This window comes from Pan troglodytes, chromosome 19 (assembly GCF_028858775.2).
Source record: "Pan troglodytes isolate AG18354 chromosome 19, NHGRI_mPanTro3-v2.0_pri, whole genome shotgun sequence".
NCBI lineage: Eukaryota > Metazoa > Chordata > Mammalia > Primates > Hominidae > Pan > Pan troglodytes.
Genome location: NC_072417.2, coordinates 12306681 through 12327518, shown reverse-complemented (window position 1 = coordinate 12327518; position 20838 = coordinate 12306681). Strand labels below are relative to the sequence as shown.

At 45.7% G+C, this 20838-nt stretch overlaps 2 protein-coding genes across 11 annotated transcripts in view; one reads left to right on the top strand and one right to left on the bottom strand.

Annotated features, from left to right (window-relative positions):
- The window catches only part of RPA1 (replication protein A1), a 72130-nt gene extending 58857 nt beyond the window's left edge, over positions 1 to 13273 (bottom strand). Inside the window, exons 1-2 of the mRNA XM_511254.8 lie at positions 13055 to 13273; positions 303 to 353 (exon numbers count right to left, since the gene is read on the bottom strand). Of these exons, the coding sequence (XP_511254.3) occupies positions 303 to 353; positions 13055 to 13087 (84 nt within the window). The 5' untranslated portion in view covers positions 13088 to 13273. The remainder of the gene's footprint in view (positions 1 to 302; positions 354 to 13054) is intronic.
- SMYD4 (SET and MYND domain containing 4) overlaps positions 13258 to 20838 on the top strand; it is a 50093-nt gene continuing 42512 nt past the window's right edge. For 3 of the 10 annotated variants that reach the window (XR_010152747.1, XR_010152748.1, XM_063798167.1), the window contains exons 1-2: positions 13279 to 13455; positions 15170 to 15315. Coding sequence is in view for 3 of the 10 variants with exons in the window: in XM_009431555.5 (XP_009429830.4) it covers positions 15182 to 15315 (134 nt within the window). In the remaining 7 variants the exon portion in view is untranslated. Of the gene's footprint in view, positions 13456 to 15169; positions 15316 to 20838 lie in introns of all 10 variants that reach the window. The other 7 variants (XR_010152745.1, XR_010152746.1, XM_063798170.1 and 4 more) reach the window with 5 other exon arrangements.

Genomic DNA, 20838 nt, shown 5'->3' with positions numbered 1-20838 from the left:
AGACAAACCCAAGGGCAGGAAAGGCAAATAGCTCCACAGTCATCTATCAACAGTGGGGAGGAAGAGAGAGGCAAAGCCTTCAGTCTGAACCTCCAAAGACAGTAGAACTTAGCAGCTCACGTAGTAACATTTTCAAAAAGCCTGGCTGCTCTCTCAGGGTTACAATGTAGACTGGCCTATTTTTTGTGACTGGGGGTGAATTTCCGAAAGTGGACAAATCTGTCTGTCCTTCATCAAACGTAACTTGTAATTCGATGACTCCAAAGAAGTTGACATGGAACATAACACACGCAGGTACTTACGATGACTTGGAGGATGGGCTTTATGGTTGTATCCCCCTTCTGCATGATGGCCTGAGGGAGTAAAAACAGGTTTGTGTGAGATACGCACTCAAATCATGATGAAAATGACATGTTTTTATAGTTGGTATTTGGAATATATAGATAAGATTGTTAAAAGAGCCTATTCAGAGCCTGTCAGCTGAAGCGTCTAGTTTATCACTCTGGACAAATCATAAAATGATAAGAGGGAGATACGTGTTTTACAACAAGGAAACACTTAGCACATCTCTAGCACCGGTATCCCATATGCACTCGTTATTCCTAACAGCCATTCATTTCCCTCTAGTGCTCATTAACAGGGAATTAGATAAATAAATCCTATATACATTAAAGAGATAATAAGGGAGTATTAGGAACAACTTTATTAAACAACCAAGATAAAGTGGATAAATCCCTCAAAAAATACAAATTATCAAAACTGATACAAAAGAAAATCTATATAGCTCTATGTCTATTAAAGAAATTGAATTTATAATTCTAAATATTCCAAAAGAGAACACTCTAGGTCCAGATGGCTTTATTGGTGAATCCTATCTAACATTTAAGAACAAACAAACAAAAAACTTGCATAAATTATTTCAGAAAATAGAAAAGACAAGACTTTCTTTCCAAGTCATTTTATGATGTTAGGTTTATTACGACAGAAAAAAAAACAAAGACCAGCCCCATGCAGAGGTTCATGCCTATAATCCTAGCACTTTGGGAGGCCGAGGTGGGAGGACTGCTTTGAGCCCAAGAGTTCAAGACCAGCCTAAGCAACATAGCGAGACCCTGTTTAAAAAAAAGAATCTTCAACAAAATAGTAGCAAATCAAATCCAGCACTATATAAAATGGATAATATGTCATGACATATTATCCAAGTGTGATTTATCCAAGGAAGGCAAGGTTTACTCAACATCTGAAAAATCAATGTAATTTGTCACATTCAAAGAATAGAGAAAAATCATCATCAACTGAATAGATACGGAAAAGGCAACACTTACTCATTATAAAGTCTCAGCAAACTAGGCATAGAAGTAATGCTTAAACTGATAGCTGACATCTACAAAAAAAATCTACGGTTACCATCACACTTAACAGTAAAAGACAATAATATGCTACTAAGATCGGGAATAAGGCAAGGATATACCTCTTAACACCTTTATTCAGTGTGGTATTAGAGGTTCTAACTAATGCAATAGGGCAAGGGAAAAAAAGGCATAAAGATTAAAAAGGAACTGGCTGGGCAAGGTGGCTTGTAATCCCAGCACTTTGGGAGGCTGTGGCGGGCAAATCACTTGAGCTCAGGAGTTTGAGACCAGCCTGGCCAACATGGTGAAACCCTGTTTCTATCAAAAATTTAAAAATTAGCTGGGCGTGGTGGCGCATACCTGTAATCCCAGCTGCTGGGGAGGCTGAGACAGGAGAATCGCTTGAACCCAGGAGGTGGAGGTTGCAGGGAGCTGAGATCGCACCACTGCACTCCAGCCTGGGCGACAGAGTGAGGCTCCCTCTCAAAATAAAAAATAAAAAGATTAAAAAGGAACAGATAAAACTTCCTTTATTTGTAGACAATATGATCGTTTACATAGAAAATCCTAAGGTATCTATAAAAACTAGTAAGTTGATTTAGCAAGTTTGCAGGACACAAGGCTGGCGTGGAATAATCACTTGCATTTCAATATACTAGCAATAAACAACTGAAGAATGAAATTTTCAAAAATGCCACTTAAACACCATCAAAAGAACTTTCTTTATTTTATTTTATTTTTTTTGAGACAGAGTCTCGCTCTGTCGTGCTAGAGCGTGGTGGTGCAATCTCAGCTCACTGCAACCTCTAATGCCCGGGTTTCAAGCAATTCTCCTGCTGCAGCCTCCCACGTAGCTGGGGTTACAGGCATGCACCACCACATCTGGCTAATTTTTGTATTTTTAGTAGAGACAGGGTTTCACCACGTTGGCCAGGCTGGTCTCAAACTCCTGACCTCTGGTGATCTGCCCGCCTCAGCCTCCCAAAAAGTGCTGGGATTACAGGCGTGAGCCACCGTGCCGGGCTTCAAAAGTAAATTATTTAGGGATATATTTAACAGTATACATATGTAAGAACTGCACACTGAAAACTACCAACAAGGCTGCAGACAGCGGCTCTTGCCTATAATCCCAGCATTTCGGAGACGGAAGCAGGAGGATCGCTTGAGCTCAGGAGTTCGAGACCAGTCTGGGCAACAGAAGGAGACCTGTCTCTGTAAAAAATTAGCCAGGTGGTGGCTCACGCCTGTCATCCTAGCACTTTGGGAGGCCAAGGTGGGAGGATCACGAGGTCAGGAGATTGAGACCACCCCGGCTAACACGGTGAAACCCTGTCTCTACTAAAAATATAAAAAATTAACTGGGCATGGTGGGACGTGCCTGTAGTCCCAGCTATTTGGGAGGCTGAGGCAGGAGAATTGCTTGAACCTGGGAGGCAGAGGTTGCAGTGAGCTGAGATCGTGCCACTGCACTCCAACCTGGGCAGCAGAGAAAGAATCCATCTCAAAAAAAATTAGCCAGGTATGTGGTGCACACCTGTAGTCCCAGCTACTCACAAAGCTGAGGAAGAATCACTCGAGCCCAGGAGGTCTAGGCTGTAGTGAGCTGTGATTGCACCACTGCACTCCAGCCTGGGTGACAAAGCAAGACCCTGTCTCAAAACAAACAAACAAACGTCTGTTTTCATTTTCTTTTTCTTTTTTTTATTGTACGTTGTTTCTCTATACTTCAGTGTATGCAAAGGGATCAGCACTTTGGGAGGCTGAGACAGGAGGATCGCTTGAGGTCAGGAGTTCGAGACCAACCTGGCCAACATGGCGAAACCCCGTCTGTACAAAAAATACAAAAAGTAGTTGGGTGTGGTGGCACATGCCTATAGTCCCAGCTACTCGAGAGGCTGAGGCAGGAGGATTGTTTGCATCTGGGAAGCAGAGGCTGCAGTAAGGTGAGATGGCACCACTGTACTCTACCTGAGTGACAGTAAAGCCCTGTCTCAAAAAAAAAAAAAAAAAAAAAAACTAGCTGGGCGCAGTGGTCCCAGCTACTCAGAGGGTGAGGAGGGAGGATCACTTGAGCCAGGGAGATAAAGCTGCAGTCAACTATGATCATGTATGTCACTGCACTCCAGCCTGGATGACTAAGTGAGATCCTGTCTCAAAAAAAAAAAAAAGAAAAAAAAGAAATGAAGCTGGAGGCCAGGCACGGTGGCTCACGCCTGTACTCCCAGCATTTTGGGAGGCCAAGGCAGGTGGATCACATGAGGTTGGGAGATCAAGACTAGCCCAGCCAGCATAGTGAAACCCCGTCTCTACTAAAAATATAAAAATTGGCTGGGTGTGGTGGCGGGCACCTGTAATCCCAGCTATTCAGGAGGCTGAGGTAGGAGAATCGCTTGAACCCGAGAGGTGGAGGTTACGGTGAGCCGAGATCTCACCACTGCACTCCAGCCTGGCGACAGAGCTAGACTCCATCTCAAAAAAAATAAAAAATAAAAAATAAAAATGAAGCTGGAGAATTTACAATGCCAGATTTCAGGATTTACTATAAATCTTCAATGTTTATGATGATGTGGTATTGACATAAGCACCAACATAGAAATCAATTGACATTCCAGAAACAGATACACATATACAGTCCATTGATTTTATCTAAAGTGACTAAGGGGCCCGGCTCAGTGGCTCATGCCTGTAATCCCAGCACTTTGGGAGGCCGAGGCAGGTGGATCACGACGAGGTCAGGAGATTGGGACCATCCCGGCTAACACGGTGAAATCCCGTCTCTACTAAAAATACAAAAAAAAATTAGCCGGGCGTGGTGACGGGTGCCTGTAGTCCCAGCTACTCGGGAGGCTGAGGCAGGAGAATGCTGTGAATCCGGGAGGTGGAGCCTGCAGTGCGCCGAGATTGCGCCACTGCACTCCAGCCTGGGCGACAGAGCGAGGCTCCGTCTCAAAAATAAAAAATTTAAAAAAAAAAATAAATAAAGTGACCAAGTAACTCAATGGAACGAGATAGTGTTTTCAATAAACAGGGCTAGAACAACTGAATATCTGTATTTAAAAAAGAGCTATATATCATAGATAAAATAGTAAACTTGAAATGCATCACAGACCACAAGGCAAAGCGAAAACTATAAAACTTCTGGAAGAAAACACAGCATAAAAGATTTGTGACCTCGGGTCGGGTAGGCAAAGATTTCTTTTTTTTTTTTTTTTGAGACTGAGTTTCACTCTTGTTGCCCAGGCTGGAGTGCAATGGTGCGATCTTGGCTCACCACTACCTCCACCTCCTGGGTTCAAGCAATTCTCCTGACTCAGCCTCCTGAGTAGCTGAGGTTACAGGCATGTGACACCACGCCCGGCTAATTTTGTATTTTTAGTAGAGACGGGATTTCTCCATGTTGGACAGGCTGGTCTCGAACTCCTGACCTCAGGTGTTCTGCCCGCCTTGGCCTCCCAAAGTGCTGGGATTACAGGCGTTAGCCACTGCACCCTGCTGTTTTTATTTTTTTTTATTTTTATTTTTTTTTTGAGACGGAGTTTTGCTCTGTTGCCCAGGCTGGAGTGCAGTGCTGCGATCTTGGCTCACTACAAGCTCCGCCTCCCGGGTTCACGCCATTCTCCCGCCTCAGCCTCCCGAGTAGCTGGGACTACAGGTGCCTGCCACCACACCCAGCTAATTTTGTATTTTTAGTAGAGACAGGATTTCTCCACGTTGGCCAGGTTGGTCTTGAACTCTTGACCTCAGGTGATCCGCCCGCCTCAGCCTCCCAAAGTGCTGGGATTACAGGCATGAGCCACCACACCCAGCCTAGCAAAGATTTCTTAGGACACACAAACACAACTCTGCAAAAAACAAAACAAAAACAAACAAAAAACACAACCTGATAACTTGGACTTCATCAAAATTTAAAAGTGCACTTCAAAAAAACAAAATTTCAAAAACGAAAAGGCAAGTCACAGATTGGGAAAAATATATGTAATATTTATCTTCAACAAAAGACCTAGCAAGAATCAAGAATTCTCACAACTCATTAATAAGCACAAAACCCAATTTTTAGGTGAACAAAAGATGTGAACAGACACTTCTTTTGTGAAGATATACAAATGGCCAGTAAGCCCACGAAAAGATGCTCAACGTCACTAGCCACCAGAGAAATACAAATAAAAGCACAGTGAGATACCATTGCACATTCACTAGAATACTCGAAATCAAAGACTGATGACCGGCAAGGATATGGAGCAACTACAATTCTCATAACCACACTGGAAAAGGTTGGCGATTTCTTTTACACATTCAGTTACCTGTGACCCAGCAATTACATTCCTAGATATTTATCCCAGAGAAATGAAAACATATTTCCACAAAAAGATTTGTACTTAAATGGTCACAGCATCTTCATTTATAATAGCCAAAAGATGAAAATAACCCAAATATGCAATAATAAGTAAATAAACAAATTTTGTTATAGTCATACAATGGAATACTACTGAGCAATAAAAAGGTGCAGATTACTGAATTAACATGGGTAAATCTCAAAAACCATTTTGGTCCACAGTGGTGGCTTGTGCCTATAACCCCAACACTTTGGGAGGCCAAGGTGGGAGGATCACTTGAGCCCAGGAGTTCAAGATCATCCTGGACAACACACCAAGACTCCGTTGCTACAAAAAATATTTTTAGGCCGGGCGTGGTGGCTCACACCTGTAATCCCAGCACTTTGGGAGGCTGAGGCGGGTGGATCACGAGGTCAAGAGATCGAGACCATCCTGACCACCGTGGTGAAGCCCCGTCTCTACTAAAAATACAAAAATTAGCTGGGGATGGTGGCGCGCGGCTGTAATCCCAGCTACTCGGGAGGCTGAGGCAAGAGAATCGCTTCAACCCAGGAGGCAGAGGTTGCAGTGACCTGAGATTGCGCCACTGCACTCCAGTCTGGCAACAGAGCAAGACTGTGTCTCAAAAAAAAAAAAAAAAAAAAATTTTTTTTTAAATTAGCCAAGAGTGGTGGCATGCACCTGTAGTCCCAGCTACTCAGGAGGCTGAGATGCGAGGATCTCTTGAGTTCAGGAGGTCAAGGCTGGAGTGAGCCATGACTGTCGCTGCACTCCAGGCTGGGTGACAGAGACCCTACCTCTGGGGAAAAAAAAAAAAAACTGCTGAAAGAAGCCAGACACAAAAGGATAGATATTATTTGATTCCATTTATATGAAGTCTTAGGAAAGGCAAAACTAACTTACAAAGGTAGAAACCAGAACGCTGGTTGCCTAGGGTGAGGATGGAGGTGGGGAAGGAGCAGGAGGAGTTGTGCATTGATGGAAGTATTCTATATCTCCACCGGGGCAATGTGGTTACAGGGGTGCGCACATTTGTCAAAGTTCATCAAGCTGTACATTTAAAATAGGTGCAATTTGGCCGGGCATGGTGGCTTATGCCTGTAATCCCAGCACTTTGGAAGGCCAAGGCAGGAAGAGCATCTGAGGTCAGGAGTTCGAGACCAGCCTGGCCAACATAGTGAAACCCCATCACTATTAAAAATACAAAAATTAGCCAGGCGTGGTGGCGTGCACCTGTAACCCCAATTACTAAGGAGACTGAGGCATGAGAACTGCTTGAACCTGGGAGGCAGAGGTTGCAGTGAGCTGAGATCACGCCACTGCACTCCAGGGCGACAGGAGGAAACTCTGTCTCAAAAAAATAAATAAATAAATAAAAAAGGTGCAATTTACTATACGTAAGCGAAATGTCAATGACAGTGATTTTTCTAAAAAGCAGTTATTCTGGGGAACAGTACTGGACAAGGTAAGGCAGAAGGTCAGTAATTACATTAAACACCTCTTTCTTCTTTCTAAATGAAATAGAGACAGGATCTTGCTATGTTGCCCAGCCTGGTATCAAACTCTTTCTCGGCCTCAAGGGATCCTCCTGCATTAGCCTCCCCAAGTGCTGAGAGTACACATGTGAGCCACCATGCCCGGCCATGAACACCTTTCTGTTCCATTTGATTTTAAAACCACGTGCATGTATGAGGGGGATTCAAAAAGTACACGAAAAATGTGCATTATGAAAAAACTATGCATGCATTTCAAAAATTTTTTTTGCACTAAAATAAACTCATACCAACTTGTTATAACATGTCTGAACAAGACCTAGTTTGAGGTACTAAGAAGGATAAGACATCAGTTTGAAAAGAGCCCCTATCAGAGCAACATGAATTCTGCTAAAATGGAAACAACAACAAACATCAAATTCAACGGGAAGCTTGGGTGGAAGAAGGATGAGATCACTTATGAAAGAAAAGTATATGGGGACGATGCTCCAAAGAAATCAGCTGTTTACAAATGATAACTCATTTTAAGGGACAAGGCCAGGCACAGTGGCTCATGCCTATAATCCCAAAGACTTGGGAGGCAAGGCAGGAGAACTGTTTGGAGACCAAGAGTTAGAGACCAGCTTAGGCAAGATGGCGAAACCCCATCTCTACACAAAATTAAAAAAAAAAAAAAATTAGCTGGGCATGGTGGCATGCACCTGTACTCCCAGCTACTGGAGAGGTTGAGGTGGAAGGATCACTTGAGCCCAGGAGTTGGAGGTTGCAGTGAGCTATGATCATGCCACTGCACTCCAGCCTGAGAGACAAAGAACAAGACTCTGTCATTTAAAAAAAATTACGGCCAGGTGCAATGGCTCAAGTCTGTAATCCCAGGACTTGGGGAAGCCGAGGCGGCAGATCACTTGAGGCCAGGGGTTCAAGACCAGCCTGGACAACATGACGAAACCTCATCTCTACTAAAAATACAAAAATTAGCTGGGCGTGGTGGCGCACGTCTGTAATCGAGAGACAGAGGCAAAAGAATCACTTGAACCTGGGAGGTGAAGGTTGCAGTGAGCTGAGATCGTGCTTCTGCACCCCAGCCTGGGCAACAGAGTGAGACCCTTTAAAAAAAAATCCCTAGTAAGTATATAAAGCAACAAATGTAATACTCAAGGGCACATGTGTTCAAATCTTCACCCCATGGACACATTATTCAACCTCTCTGTACTTCCTTCCTCTGTAAAATGGGAGTATAATAGCTATCTTCTAGGGTTACTTAAGTACTGACTATTAAAGCATCTGTCACATTAGAAATAGTCAAAAACATTAGTTCCCTTCCCCTTTCGTTCTATAATTAAGATACAAATGCTATTTATTCTGTTGACCACAAGAGTTCTATGCATCATCTCTTATTTTATCATGTGACTCTTGCCCAAATGCCTTCACATGTGTGTGGTATTTGCGTACCCTTCGTGGCCTGTGTCTTTTGAACGAAAATGATACCTGCTTTAGCTGATAATGAAAGTCAGCAAAGGTTCTCCAACTCATTCCATCACCACAAACACATGTGAAACTTTCATTCTTCATTTATGAACAAAATACTTCACCTACGCTGGAAATAGGTTTATAAAATTTTGAATATAAAAACATGGCCAGGTGCAGTGGCTCACATCTATAATCACAGCACTTTGGGAAGCTGAGGCGGGAGGCTCGCTTAAGCCCAGGAGTTTGAGACTAGCATGGGCAACAGAGTGAGACCCCATCTCTAAAAAATAAAAAAAGAACTTATCAAATTATTTAAATATCTCCACGATCATTCTTTATTTTTTTTTGAGACAGTCTCACTCTGTCGCCCAGTCTGGAATGCACTGGTGCAATCTCGGCTCACTGCAACCTCTGCCTCACGGGTTCAAGCAATTATCCTGCCTCAGGCTCTCAAGCAGCAGGGATTACAGGCACACGCCAACACACCCAGCTAATTTTGTATTTTTAGTAGACCAGGGTTTCCCCGTGTTGGCCAGGCTGATCTCGAACTCCTGACCTCAAGTGATCCACCTGCCTTGGCCTCCTAAAGTGCTTAGATTACAGGCATGAGCCACTGCGCCTGGCCCATGATCAGTCTTTTTAAAAGTGAAGAACCATTCTTTTCTTTTTTTCTTTTGAGACGGAGTTTTGCTCTTGTTGCTGCAGTGCAATGCTGCGATCTTGGCTCACCGGAACCTCTATCTCCCGGGTTCAAGAGATTCTCCTGCCTCAGCCTCCCAAGTAGCTGGGATTCCAGGCATGCGCCCCCACGCCTGGCTAATTTTGTATTTCTAATAGAGACAGAGTTTCTCCATGTTGGCCAAGCTGGTCTCAAACTCCCAATCTCAGGTGATCTGCCTGCCTTGGCTTCCCAAAATGCTGGGATTACAGGCGTGAGCCACTGCGCCTGGCCTAGAAACATTCTTAATTTGTCTTAAAGACACAAGGTAGCAGCTATAAAGTAAATGAAGGCTACAATTTAAAATCACTTCCCCGGTTTCAGCATTCACACATTCCTAATTTATTTAAATATTCACTTGAGTCCAACAACAGTTCTTCCTGTTCCTGTTTTTCCCCCAAGCTGCCTTTCTTCCCCATTCACCTGCCCCTTTCTTCCCACTGCCTCATTCATTCATGCAACTAGCAAGCATTTATTCAGCACCTAAAACTTGCCAGCACTTCTCCAGGTATTGCGGATACAATGCAGAGTAAAATAACCCAGACATGATTGCAGGCCTCATGGAATTTACACAAAGTATTAGGCCAGGCACAGTGGCTCAAGCCTGTGATCCCAGCATACTGGGAGGCCAAGGTGGGTGGATCTCTTGAGGCCAGGAGTTCAAGACCAGCCTGGCCTACATGGCGAAACCCTGTCTCTACTAAAAATACAAAAATTAGCAGGGTGTGGTGGTGGGCACCTGTAATCCCAGCTACTAGGGAGGCTAAGACAGGAGAATCGCTTGAACCCGGGAGGCAGAGGTTGCAGTGAGCCGAGAATGTGCCACTGCACTTCAGCATGGGCAACAGAGCAAGACTCTGTCTCAAAACAAACAAACAAACAAACACAATAATAATTTTAAAATTTTAAAAAGAAACTGATAAATCAACAAACATAAAACTGCAATTATTAATAGGTAACACAAACAATGAGCATTTACTATGTATCAGTGTGCTAAGCACTTTAAATTTAATAACTCACTCCATCCTCCTACTTACCTTATGCAATATATATCATTGCTCTCATTTTACAGAAAAGAAACAGTTTAGTATCTTGCCTCAAGTCATGCATCTAATAAGTGAATGGGGTCGTGCGCGGTGGCTCACGCCTGTAATCCCAGCACTCTGGGAGGCCGAAGCAGGTGGATTGCTTGAGGTCAGGAGTTCGAGACCAGCCTGGCCAACATGGTGAAACCCCATCTCTACTAAAAATACAAAAATTAGCCGGGCATCATGGCAGTCTCCTGTAATCTCAGCTACCTGGGAGGCTGAGGGAGGAGAATTGCTTGAACCCAGGAGGCGGAGGTTGCAGTGAGCCAAGATCGTGCCACTGCACTCCAGCCTGGGCAACAGAGCAAGACTCCATCTCAAAAAGAAAAAAAATAAATAATTCAATAAGTGAATGAACAGGAATTGGGGTCTCAAAGGGATTTAGCCTAGTAAGGGAAGTCACAAATGAGCTGAGATACGAAGATAGTGTTTGCCAGTGTGGGGAAGAGTGAAGAACCACCCAGGCAGTGGGCAGAGGGAAAAGAATGTTCAGGGCCGGGTGCGGTGGCTCACGTCTGTAATCCCAGCACTTTGGGAGGCCGAGGAGGGTGGATCACCTAAGGTTGGGAGTTCGAGACCAGCCTGGGCAACATGGTGAAACCCCCGTGTCTACTAAAAATACAAAAAATTACGCAGGTGTGGTGGTACATGCCTGTAATCCCAGCTACTCTGGAGGCAGAGGCACGAGAACTGCCTGAACCCGGAAGGCAGAGGTTGCAGTGAGCCGAGATTGCGCCACCGCACTCCAGCCTGGGGCAGTAGTGGGGGGGTATGGGGAGAAAGAGTGAGACTCTGCCTCAAAAAAAAAAGAAAAAAAAAGGCCGGGCGCAGTGGCTCACGCCTGTAACCCCAACACTTTGGGAGGCCGAGGCGGACGGATCACAAGGTCAGGAGATCGAGACCATCCTGGCTAACACGGTGAAACCCCGTCTCTACTAAAAAATACAAAAAATTAGCTGGGCGTGGTGGCGGGTACCTGTAGTCCCAGCTATTCGGGAGGCTGAGACAGGAGAATGGCGTGAACCCGGGAGGCAGAGCTTGCAGTGAGCCGAGATCGCGCCACTGCCCTCCAGCCTGGGCAACAGAGCAAGATTCCATCTCAAAAAAAAAAAAAAAAAAAAAGTTCAAAGGCCCCATGGAAGAAGGTAGGAGTATGGAATATACCAGAAATCTAAATTTAAAAAAAAATGTGGGGGTAACTGGAGAGGTAGGCTGAGAGTATGCTGTGGATGGGAATGGTGGCAGGAACGTATGCTGAGTGGAAGTCAGCAGCTCGGGCAAAAAAAAAGATGGTGCCAGTATGGATGGAGAGAAGCCAGTGGGCTTGATAGATCTACGCAGAGGTAAAATACACTTCACTTGGTGAGGGACTGGATGCCCAGGTAATGGACAATGTAGGAGGAATGATTTCTCAATTTCTGGTTAGCACTGAACTGAATAGATAATGGTGCCATCCGTGGAGATAGGGATCAAGAGGCCCAGACTTAGAAAGATAAAGAATTTGCTTTGGGATATGTATACTGAACTTAAAACCCTCTGAAGCATGGAATAAGCAGACAGATGACGGAAGTTTGTCTTTTAGAGTAAAGGTGGCTCTGTACAAAGAAATTTGTGAGCAACTGACATATATTAATAGATGGCAATGGAATTGCCTTGGGGCCGGGCGCGGTGGTTCCTGCCTGTAATTCCAGCATTTTGGGAGGCCGAGGCGGGCAGATAACTTGAGGTCTGGTGTTCGAGATCAGCCTGGCCAACATGATGAAACCCCGTCTCTAATAAAAACACAAAAAGTAGCCGAGTGTGGTGGCGCACACATGTAGTCCCAGCTACTCGGGAAGCTGAGACAGGAGACTCACTTGAACCCGGGAGACGGAGGTTGCAGTGAGCCGAGATCGCGCCTCTGCACTCCAGCCTGGGCGACAGTGAGTGTCGCCCAGGCTGGAGAAAAAAAAAAAAGAAATTGCCTCGGGAGTCAAGAGGGCCTAGAGGGAGCCTTGATTCAACAAAAATTTACAAAGAGGGGCTTACAAATAAGACGGGGATAGACCTGCCAAGCTGAGCCACTAAAACCCAAGGAAGAGGGTGTGACCTGAAGCAAGCAGGGCTTAAAGGCAAACGCTGCTGAGAACTCAGGTAAAGCTGAAAACGGAAAAGGGCTGGATTTAGCAACTTGGAGGCCACTGGTACCTTCAGCCAGGGTTTTCTACAGCGATCAAGGGGATGACTGGAGTGGGTTAAAGAGTTGATGAGAGGCGAGGAAAGGAAGTGGCTGAAACCAGACAGAAGTTTGGCTGTGGGTGGGGAAAGGAGAAGAGACAGAAAGTGTCCGCAGGTGGAAGATGCAGAGAAAGGCAAGCGTTTATTTAGTTTGTTCTTACGTAGGAAAAATGTGAGCATGTTTTAAAGACGATCGAAAGAATGCTTTGAGGAGGGGGCGATGACACTAAAGGGACGCCCGGCGGGTCCCCACCGCCCCCCGCCATCTCCTCCCCTCGCGTTCATCCTCCGTCGCCCCGGGCTCCCCTCCCCCTCTCTACTCCGCGAGGCTCGGGGCCGCAGCCACCCCGGACCGCCGGCCCAGCCCCCGGCACCTCCTCACCGCAATGGCCCCCTCGCTCAGTTGGCCGACCATGGCTCCACCGCCAAGACTTCCCCGCGGACCCCGCAACAGCTCCAGCTTCCCCACCCGGGTCCCGCGCGCTGCGCAGTTATTGGCCCGAGAAGTTGCGCGCGCCGCTCCCGCCCCCGACGTGCACGCGGCTCAGGGGCGGGCCCCGGCGCTGCGCAGCCGCCGCATTGGCCGAGGCGCGGCCCACGTGACCCACCCATGGTCCCAAGCGAGGCCTGGCGCGGGACGTCGGACGCGGTGCGGGGCGGAGCGGGGCGCCAAGGGGCGCGCCAGGAGCTGCGCGGGCGCTGGGAGGGAGTCCAGGGCCCAGTTCCGGGCGCGTCTGAGCGGTTCTCTAGGCGTTCTCGCCTCGGTCTCTGGCGAGTGCACGGGTTGGTATCCCAGAGGAGGTTAAAGCTGTTCCTTGAGACCTCAGCTGCTAAATAGAGTCGCAGTAGTGACCCGATTCGTCCAGCAAGGCGGGGCTGACTTCCCGCCTCCAAGCCCTGAGCTTGGCACCGTGGCGGTGGGGGGTGGGGGGGGTCTCCGAAAGGGAATCAGACCCGGCCCCCGTCCTTACAGAAGAAGACAGTGTGTGGGGGCACTTTATGCCGTCAGTAACCCCACCTCCAGGTAGACGTGGTACAGGCCCCAAGGGTGTTGGAATCACAGCTGGGAAATCAGGGACGCCTTCCCGGAGGAGGTGCCATTTGAGCCGAGTGGAAGAACGTGTGGGAATTTTCCAGGTGGACTCCATAAGCCAGAGTAGGGTTGGTCCGGAAAGCATGAGTAGCCTATGCCAAAACATTGGAGAGATGAAATAGCCTGGCAAGCCGGGGATAGCAATGAGTAGTTCAGTATGCAAGGGTGCAGAGGAGTAAGTGACACCTGAGAATTAGAAAGTCAGACAAGGGTCAAGTAAGGATGGTTTTGTCCTGGGCTTCCTGGTATGCTTGGAGTAGCGTTGATGAATTTAAGGGCAGAGCACTGACTTCTGTCTCAGTGTTGGAGGCTGGATTGAAAGTGGGGAGTGGTGCCAATGGCATGGACACTAATTATAACACTCTAGGAAGAATGCCAGACGAGATGGTGAGGACTTAATCCGAACGCTGAACTATGTAAGAGAGGGAAATACCTTGTTAAATGAATAGTTGCTGGGGTGGGTGAGAAAGAAAAATCTGGGATGTGTCTCAGAGAAACTAGAGAGGGATCAGGCCGGGCGCGGTGGCTCACGCCTGTAATCCCAGCGCTTTGGGAGGCCAAGGCTGGCGGATCATCTGAGGTCAGGAGTTCGAGACCAGCCTGGCCAACATGGTGAAACCCCGTCTCTACTAAAAATACAAAAATTAGCCGGGTGTAGTTGCACGCATCTGTAATCCCAGCTACTCGGAGGCTGAGGCAGGAGAATTGCTTGAACCTGGGAGGCAGAGGGTGCAGTGAGCCAAGATTGTGCCACTGCACTCCAGCCTGGGTGACAGAGCAAGACTCTGCCTCACACACACACAAAAAAAGAGGATCTAAGAGGACACAGATGGTAGCTATCTAGTCTGCTTCGTCTTTGTATAACCATCACCTGCATGGTGCCTGTGACAAAGTAGTCTTTCAGTAAATATTTCTGAATGGAAGGATGTTGAGTGAATTGCTGTGAGAGAATATAGATCCTTCCTTAGCATATAAACTAGAGGAAAAGACCACAAGAATTGATTTTATTGTTTCAGGCTTCCTTGAATGAAATCTTGATTTTCCTTTTTTTTTTTTTTCGAGACAGAGTCTTGCTCTGTCGCCCAGGCTGGAGTGCAATGGCGCGATCTCAGCTCACTGCAACCTCCACCTCCCCAGTTCACGCAGTTCTCTTGCCTCAGCCTCCCGAGTAGCTGGGACTACAAGTGTGCGCCACCACACCTGGCTAATTTTTTTTGTAGTTTTAGTAGAGACGGGGTTTCACTGTGTTCGCCAGGATGGTCTCCATCTCTTGACCTCGTGATCCACCTACCTCGGCTTCCCAAAGTGCTGGGATTACAGGTGTGAGCCACCGCACCTGGCTGAACTCTTGATTTTCTAAAATTGTGCATTTGTAAGATTCCTATTTTCTTACTCATTTTATAGATCAAAAGCAGCATGGATCTGCCTGTGGATGAGTGGAAATCATATCTGCTTCAAAAGTGGGCTTCACTCCCGACGTCTGTTCAGGTCACAATTTCTACAGCAGAGACCTTGAGGGATATCTTTCTTCACTCCTCTTCACTTCTTCAGTAAGTAAATCAAGCTTTAACAAGGGAATTGTGAGCCAAAAAATGTTCTATTTTGTCATTTGCTCTGAAGTAATGTGTCTTTTTCTTAAATAAAGATTGAGTCTTGCTTGTTTCCCAGGCTGGTCTCAAATTTCTGGGCTCAAGCAATCCTCCCACCTTGGCCTCCCAAGGTGCTGGGAGTACAGGCGTGAGCCACCATGTCTGGCCTGGTAACATCTCTTTTTGATGGAAAATGCCTGAAGTACTTTTCCTGGTTCGTTTCTATCCCAGCGTGTCCTATGAACTAATTCACTTCTGTCATCCTGCAGGATTAGCCAGATCTTTCCTCAGGAAAGCTCTCCCTGAGCCTCAGCTGGGCCATCTTCACTCTTTGTACATTTACAATGCTGTGTGATTTTCCTTTATATATGTGTGTGCTCTTTTGACTAATGCCTGCCTTTGCCGCTAGATTGTGAACTTCATGAGGGAAGGGACCGTGTTTGTATTTGTTTTTCTTTTTTTTTTTTCTTTTTTTCTTTTTCTTGAGACAGGGTCTCGCTCTGTCACCCAGGCTAGAGTGCAGTGGCGCAATCTCAGCCCACTGCCTCCGCCTCCCGGGTTCAGGCAATTCTCCTATCTCAGCTTCCCGAGTATTTGGGATTACAGTCGCACACCACCATGCTCGGCTAATTTATTTATTTATTTATTTTTATTTTATTTTATTTTTTTTGACACAGGGTCTCACTCTGTCACCCAGTCTGGAGTGCAGTGGCACGATCTCAGCTCACTGCAATCTCCACCTCCTGGGTTCAAACGATTCTCATGCCTCAGCGTCCCAAATAGCTAGGATTACAGGCATACACCATCATGCCCAGCTCACATTTTTGTATTTTTAGTAGAGACAGGGTTTCACCATGTTGGCCAGGCTGGTCTTGAACTCCTGCCCTCAAATGATCCGCCCGCCTCAGCCTCCCAAAGTGCTGGGATTACAGGCATGAGCCACCGTGCCCGGCCTGTTTGTCTTTCTATAGACAAAAGTAGTGCAGTGTCAAAAAATAAGTGGTTAGTAAACATTAATTGAATGACAACTTGGTAATGTATATAAAGTTCTTAGTTTAGTTACTGGCTGTTATTAGTGCTTAAAATGACATATAAAGCAGAACCTTATATATTTGCAGATCCAGAAACACACACCTTTCACGTTCAAGGTTGACGTCTTTATCTTTGTGCCAGGCACGTAGTAGGCGCTCGTATATTAATTGAATGAAATAATGAGTTCAGTTTTGAGCCTTGCCAGTTCAGATACTCGGTACAGTTAGGGTTATACTTTTTTTGTTATTCTTCATTTCTTTTCTTTTCTTTTCTTTTCTTTTTTTTTGGACAGAGTTTTGCTCTTGTTGCCCAGGCTGGAGTGCAGTGGCACAGTCTTGGCTCACTGCAACCTCCGCCTCCCAAGTTCAAGTGATTCTCCTGCCTCAGCCTCCCGAGTAGCTGGGATTGCAGGCACATGCCACCATACCCGGCTAATTTTGTATTTTTAATAGAGATGGAGTTTCGCCATGTTGGACAAGCTGGTCTCCAACTCCTGGCCTCAGGTGATCCGCCCGCCTTGGCTTCCCAAAATGCTGGGATTGCAGGCATGAGCCACCGCGCCTGGCCCCCCAGTGCATTTTTATTTCTCGTGTGTATTGCCTATTTGTGTCCCTTGCCCATTTTCTAGCAGGTTGTCTTTATTTCTCTTGTTCATTTGTAGGAGATCTTCATAAATCTAGCTGTATAATTCTTTGCTATGTAAGTTACTATTTGCTGTATAAATTATTCCCAATCTGTTTATCTTTTTTACCCTATTTACAATGTAAATTTTTTACATTTACATTGTGTACAAATTGTGTATATGTTTCAAATTTTTAAATTTCATTTAAAATTTATTTTTAGACACAAGGTCTCAGTATGTTGCTCAGGCTGACCTCAAGCTCCTGGGCTCAAGCGATCCTCCTGTCTTCCTTAGGATGGTGGAGTAAACCATACTAAGCAAGACACAACCCAGAAGCTATAAAAGAAGATGAGGTTGGGTGCGGTGGCTCATACCTGTAAACCTAGCACTTTGGGAGCCAAAGGTGGGAGGATTGCTTGAGCCCAGGAGCCTGGGCAACATAGTGAGATTCCATCTCTATAAACAAATTTTAAAAATTAGCCAAGCATGGTGGCATGTGCCTGTCGTCCCAGCTACTCAGGAGGCTGAGGTGGGAGGATCACTTGAACCTGGGAGATCAAGGCTGCAGCGAGCCATGATTGTGCCACTGCACTCCAGCCTGGGTGACAGAACAAGACTATTTCTCAAAAAAAAAAAAAAAAAAAAAGAAAAGAAAATGACAGATATGGCTGTATAAAAATGAAGCCAGACAACATGACATGTGCCTGTAATTCCAACTACTTGGGAGTTGATAAAAATGTTCTTTGTTTTCTGCTAACATTTTTTTACCTTTAGCTCTCTAATCCTTCTGCACTTTTTCCTCCATCTTTATTGAGGTATAACTGACAAAATATACGTTTAAGGGGTACAACATTATGTTATGATGTATGTATACATCTCCAATAGATTTTGTGTACTATGTGAAGGAATATTCTCACTTTTTTCCAGGTGGACAATTTTTCTGTAGCATTTAATGCATGACGCATCGTTTCCCCAGTGCTTGCAAATGCCTCAGTTATTAAAATTAAATTCCTACTCATGTTACTCCATTCTCACGTTGCTATCAAGAAATACCCAAGACTGGGTAATTTATAAAGAAAAGAGGTTTAATTGACTCACACATGGCTGGGAAGGCCTCAGGAAACTTACAATCATGGTGGAAGACGAAGGAAAAAAAGGCACAGCCCTCACAGGGTGGCAGGAGGGAGAAGTGCTGAGCAAAGGGGGAAAGCCCCTTATAAAATCATCAGATTTCACCGGGCGCGGTGGCTCACGCCTGTAATCGCAGCGCTTTGGGAGACTGGGGCAGGAGGATCACTTGAAGTCAGGAGTTCAGGACCAGCCCAGCCAACATGGTGAAACCCCATCTCTACTAAAAATGCAAAAAAAAAATTAGCCAGGCATTGCGGCGTGTGCCTGTAACCGCACCTACTGAGGAGGCTGAGACAGGAGAATTGCTTGAACCTGGGAGACGGAGGGTGCAGTGCGCTGAGATCGTGCCACTGTTCTCCAGCCTGGGCAACAGAGCAAGACTCCATCTCAAAAAATATAAATATAAATAAAATAATCAGATTTCGTGAGAACTCACTCACTATCACGAGAACAGCATGGGGAAACCACTCCCACGATTCTGTTACCTCACATCAGGTCCCTCCGACAACACAGGCTTCTGGGAAATAACAGTTCAAGATGAGATTTGGGTGGGGACACAGCCACGCCATATCACTACTTATCCACAAATTTGTTTCTAGGCTCTAGATCTGTGCCGAAACAAAAGGGTTTTAATTACTATGACTTTATAGTGTATTTTATTAGTATTATTTTTCTTTTGAGACTGAGCTTCCCTCTGTCGCCCAGGCTGGAGTGCAGTGGCGCAATCTCAGCTCACTGCAACTTGTGCCTCGCGGGTTCAAGCGATTCTCCTGTCTCAGCCTCCCAAGTAGCTAGGGTTACAGGCACACGCCATCATGCCTGGCTAATGTTTGTATTTTTAGTAGAGACGGGGTTTTACCATGTTGGCCAGGCTGGTCTCAAACTCCTGACCTCAGGTGACCCACCCAACTTGGCCTCCCAAAGTCCTGGAATTACAGGCGTGAGCCACCCCACCTGGCCTATAGTGTCATTTTAGAAACTCTAGAACTCTTCAGTTTCAAGTAACAGAAACCCCCCTCAAAGTATGAAACTTCTAGCTATGAAACTAGGCTATCTGAAGGGAGATCTATTTTCAGGCTAGGTTGTATTCAGGGGCTCAAAGGATGTCATCAGAATGTGTATTTCTTCATGTGTCAGACAGATTCTCTCCATCTAGTGGGTGCTATAACCATTCACAGCCCTGGGCACACCCTGATAGTGTAATAACACCCCAGGGGAAGAGGCTGTCTTTCTGAAGTTTCAGCAGAAAACTTCTGGGTCGGGCTCAGGTCAACTGAATTTTGATCACATGCACATCCCTTCAACCAGAGGTATGAGACCCCTTTGATTGGCCAGGCCTGTGTCATGTGCCCAACCCTGCTGTGAAATGGGGTCTACCCTTCTTCAGCCTCAAAAAATGGATTCCCCACTGAGATTTACCGGAAGTAGAGAGAAGGGGTACTTGAAAGCAGGGAAGTCTCAGTACCCAGGCGGCTCCCAGGAAGTGGCCCAGAGGCCAGCTTCCTGCTCGCACCACATAGTCATTGTTCGTATTCCAGAATATCTTGGGTATTTTGTGTGCATTTCCCCCGTGTGAACTTTAGAATTGGCTTGTCAAGTTCTTTTTTTTTTTTTTTTTTTTTTTTTTGAGACGGAGTCTCGCTCTGTCACCCAAGCTAGAGTGCAGTGGTGCGATCTCGGCTCACTGCAAGCTCTGCCTCCTGGGTTCATGCCATTCTCCTGCCTCAGCCTCCCGAGTAGCTGGGACTACAGGCGCCTGCCACCACGCCCAGCTAATTTTATTTTATCTTTTTTTTTTTTTGTATTTTTAGTAGAGATGGAGTTTCACCACATTAGCCAGGATGGTCTTGATCTCCTGACCTCATGATCCACCCGCCTCAGCCTCCCAAAGTGCTGGGATTACAGGCGTGAGCCACCGTGCCCGGCCAGCTTCTCAAGTTCTATAAAAAATGTTGTTGGGCTTTTGATTGGGAATGTGTTGGATTTATAGATTCACTTAAGGAGACCTGACATCTTTACAATATTAAATTTCCTAATCCAAATAAAGGGTATGTCCATTTCTTTAAGGCTTCTTCTATGTCCTTTAAAGTTTTATAGTTTTCTTTATATAGGTCTTACACATTTCATGTTCGATTTATTCTTCTTGTAAGGTTTTTGTTGTTATTGTGAATAAGGCTTTTCCCCCCAATTACATTCTCTAATTGGTGATTGGTGGTGTAAATAAAAGGTAAGAGTTTTTAAATCATCTGACCGGGTGCGGTGGCTCACACCTGTAATCCCAGCATGTTGGGAGCCCAAGGCAGGTGGATCACCTGAGGTCAGGAGTTCAAGACCAGCCTGGGCAACGTGGTGAATGAAACCCTGTCTCTACTAAAAATACAAAAAATTAACTGGCCATGGTGGCGGGCACCTGTAATCCCAGCTGATACCATGGTGGGTTATGGTAGCCTCAGAATGAATTGGAGAGCTTCCCGCCTTTTTCTGTGCTCTGAAATAGCTTATATAATGTAGGAATTATGTGCTTCTTAAAGGCTAGTAGAAAAATTCTGTAAAACTATGTAGACCAGATGCCTTAGTGAAAATATTTTCCTTCCTTAGTTTAATTTTTTATCAGAATAATATGCATACATACTTTAAGAAATCAAATAGTGCTTCAAAACTTATCAGGAAAAGCAGCAACTCCCTGTCCACTCTTCCCC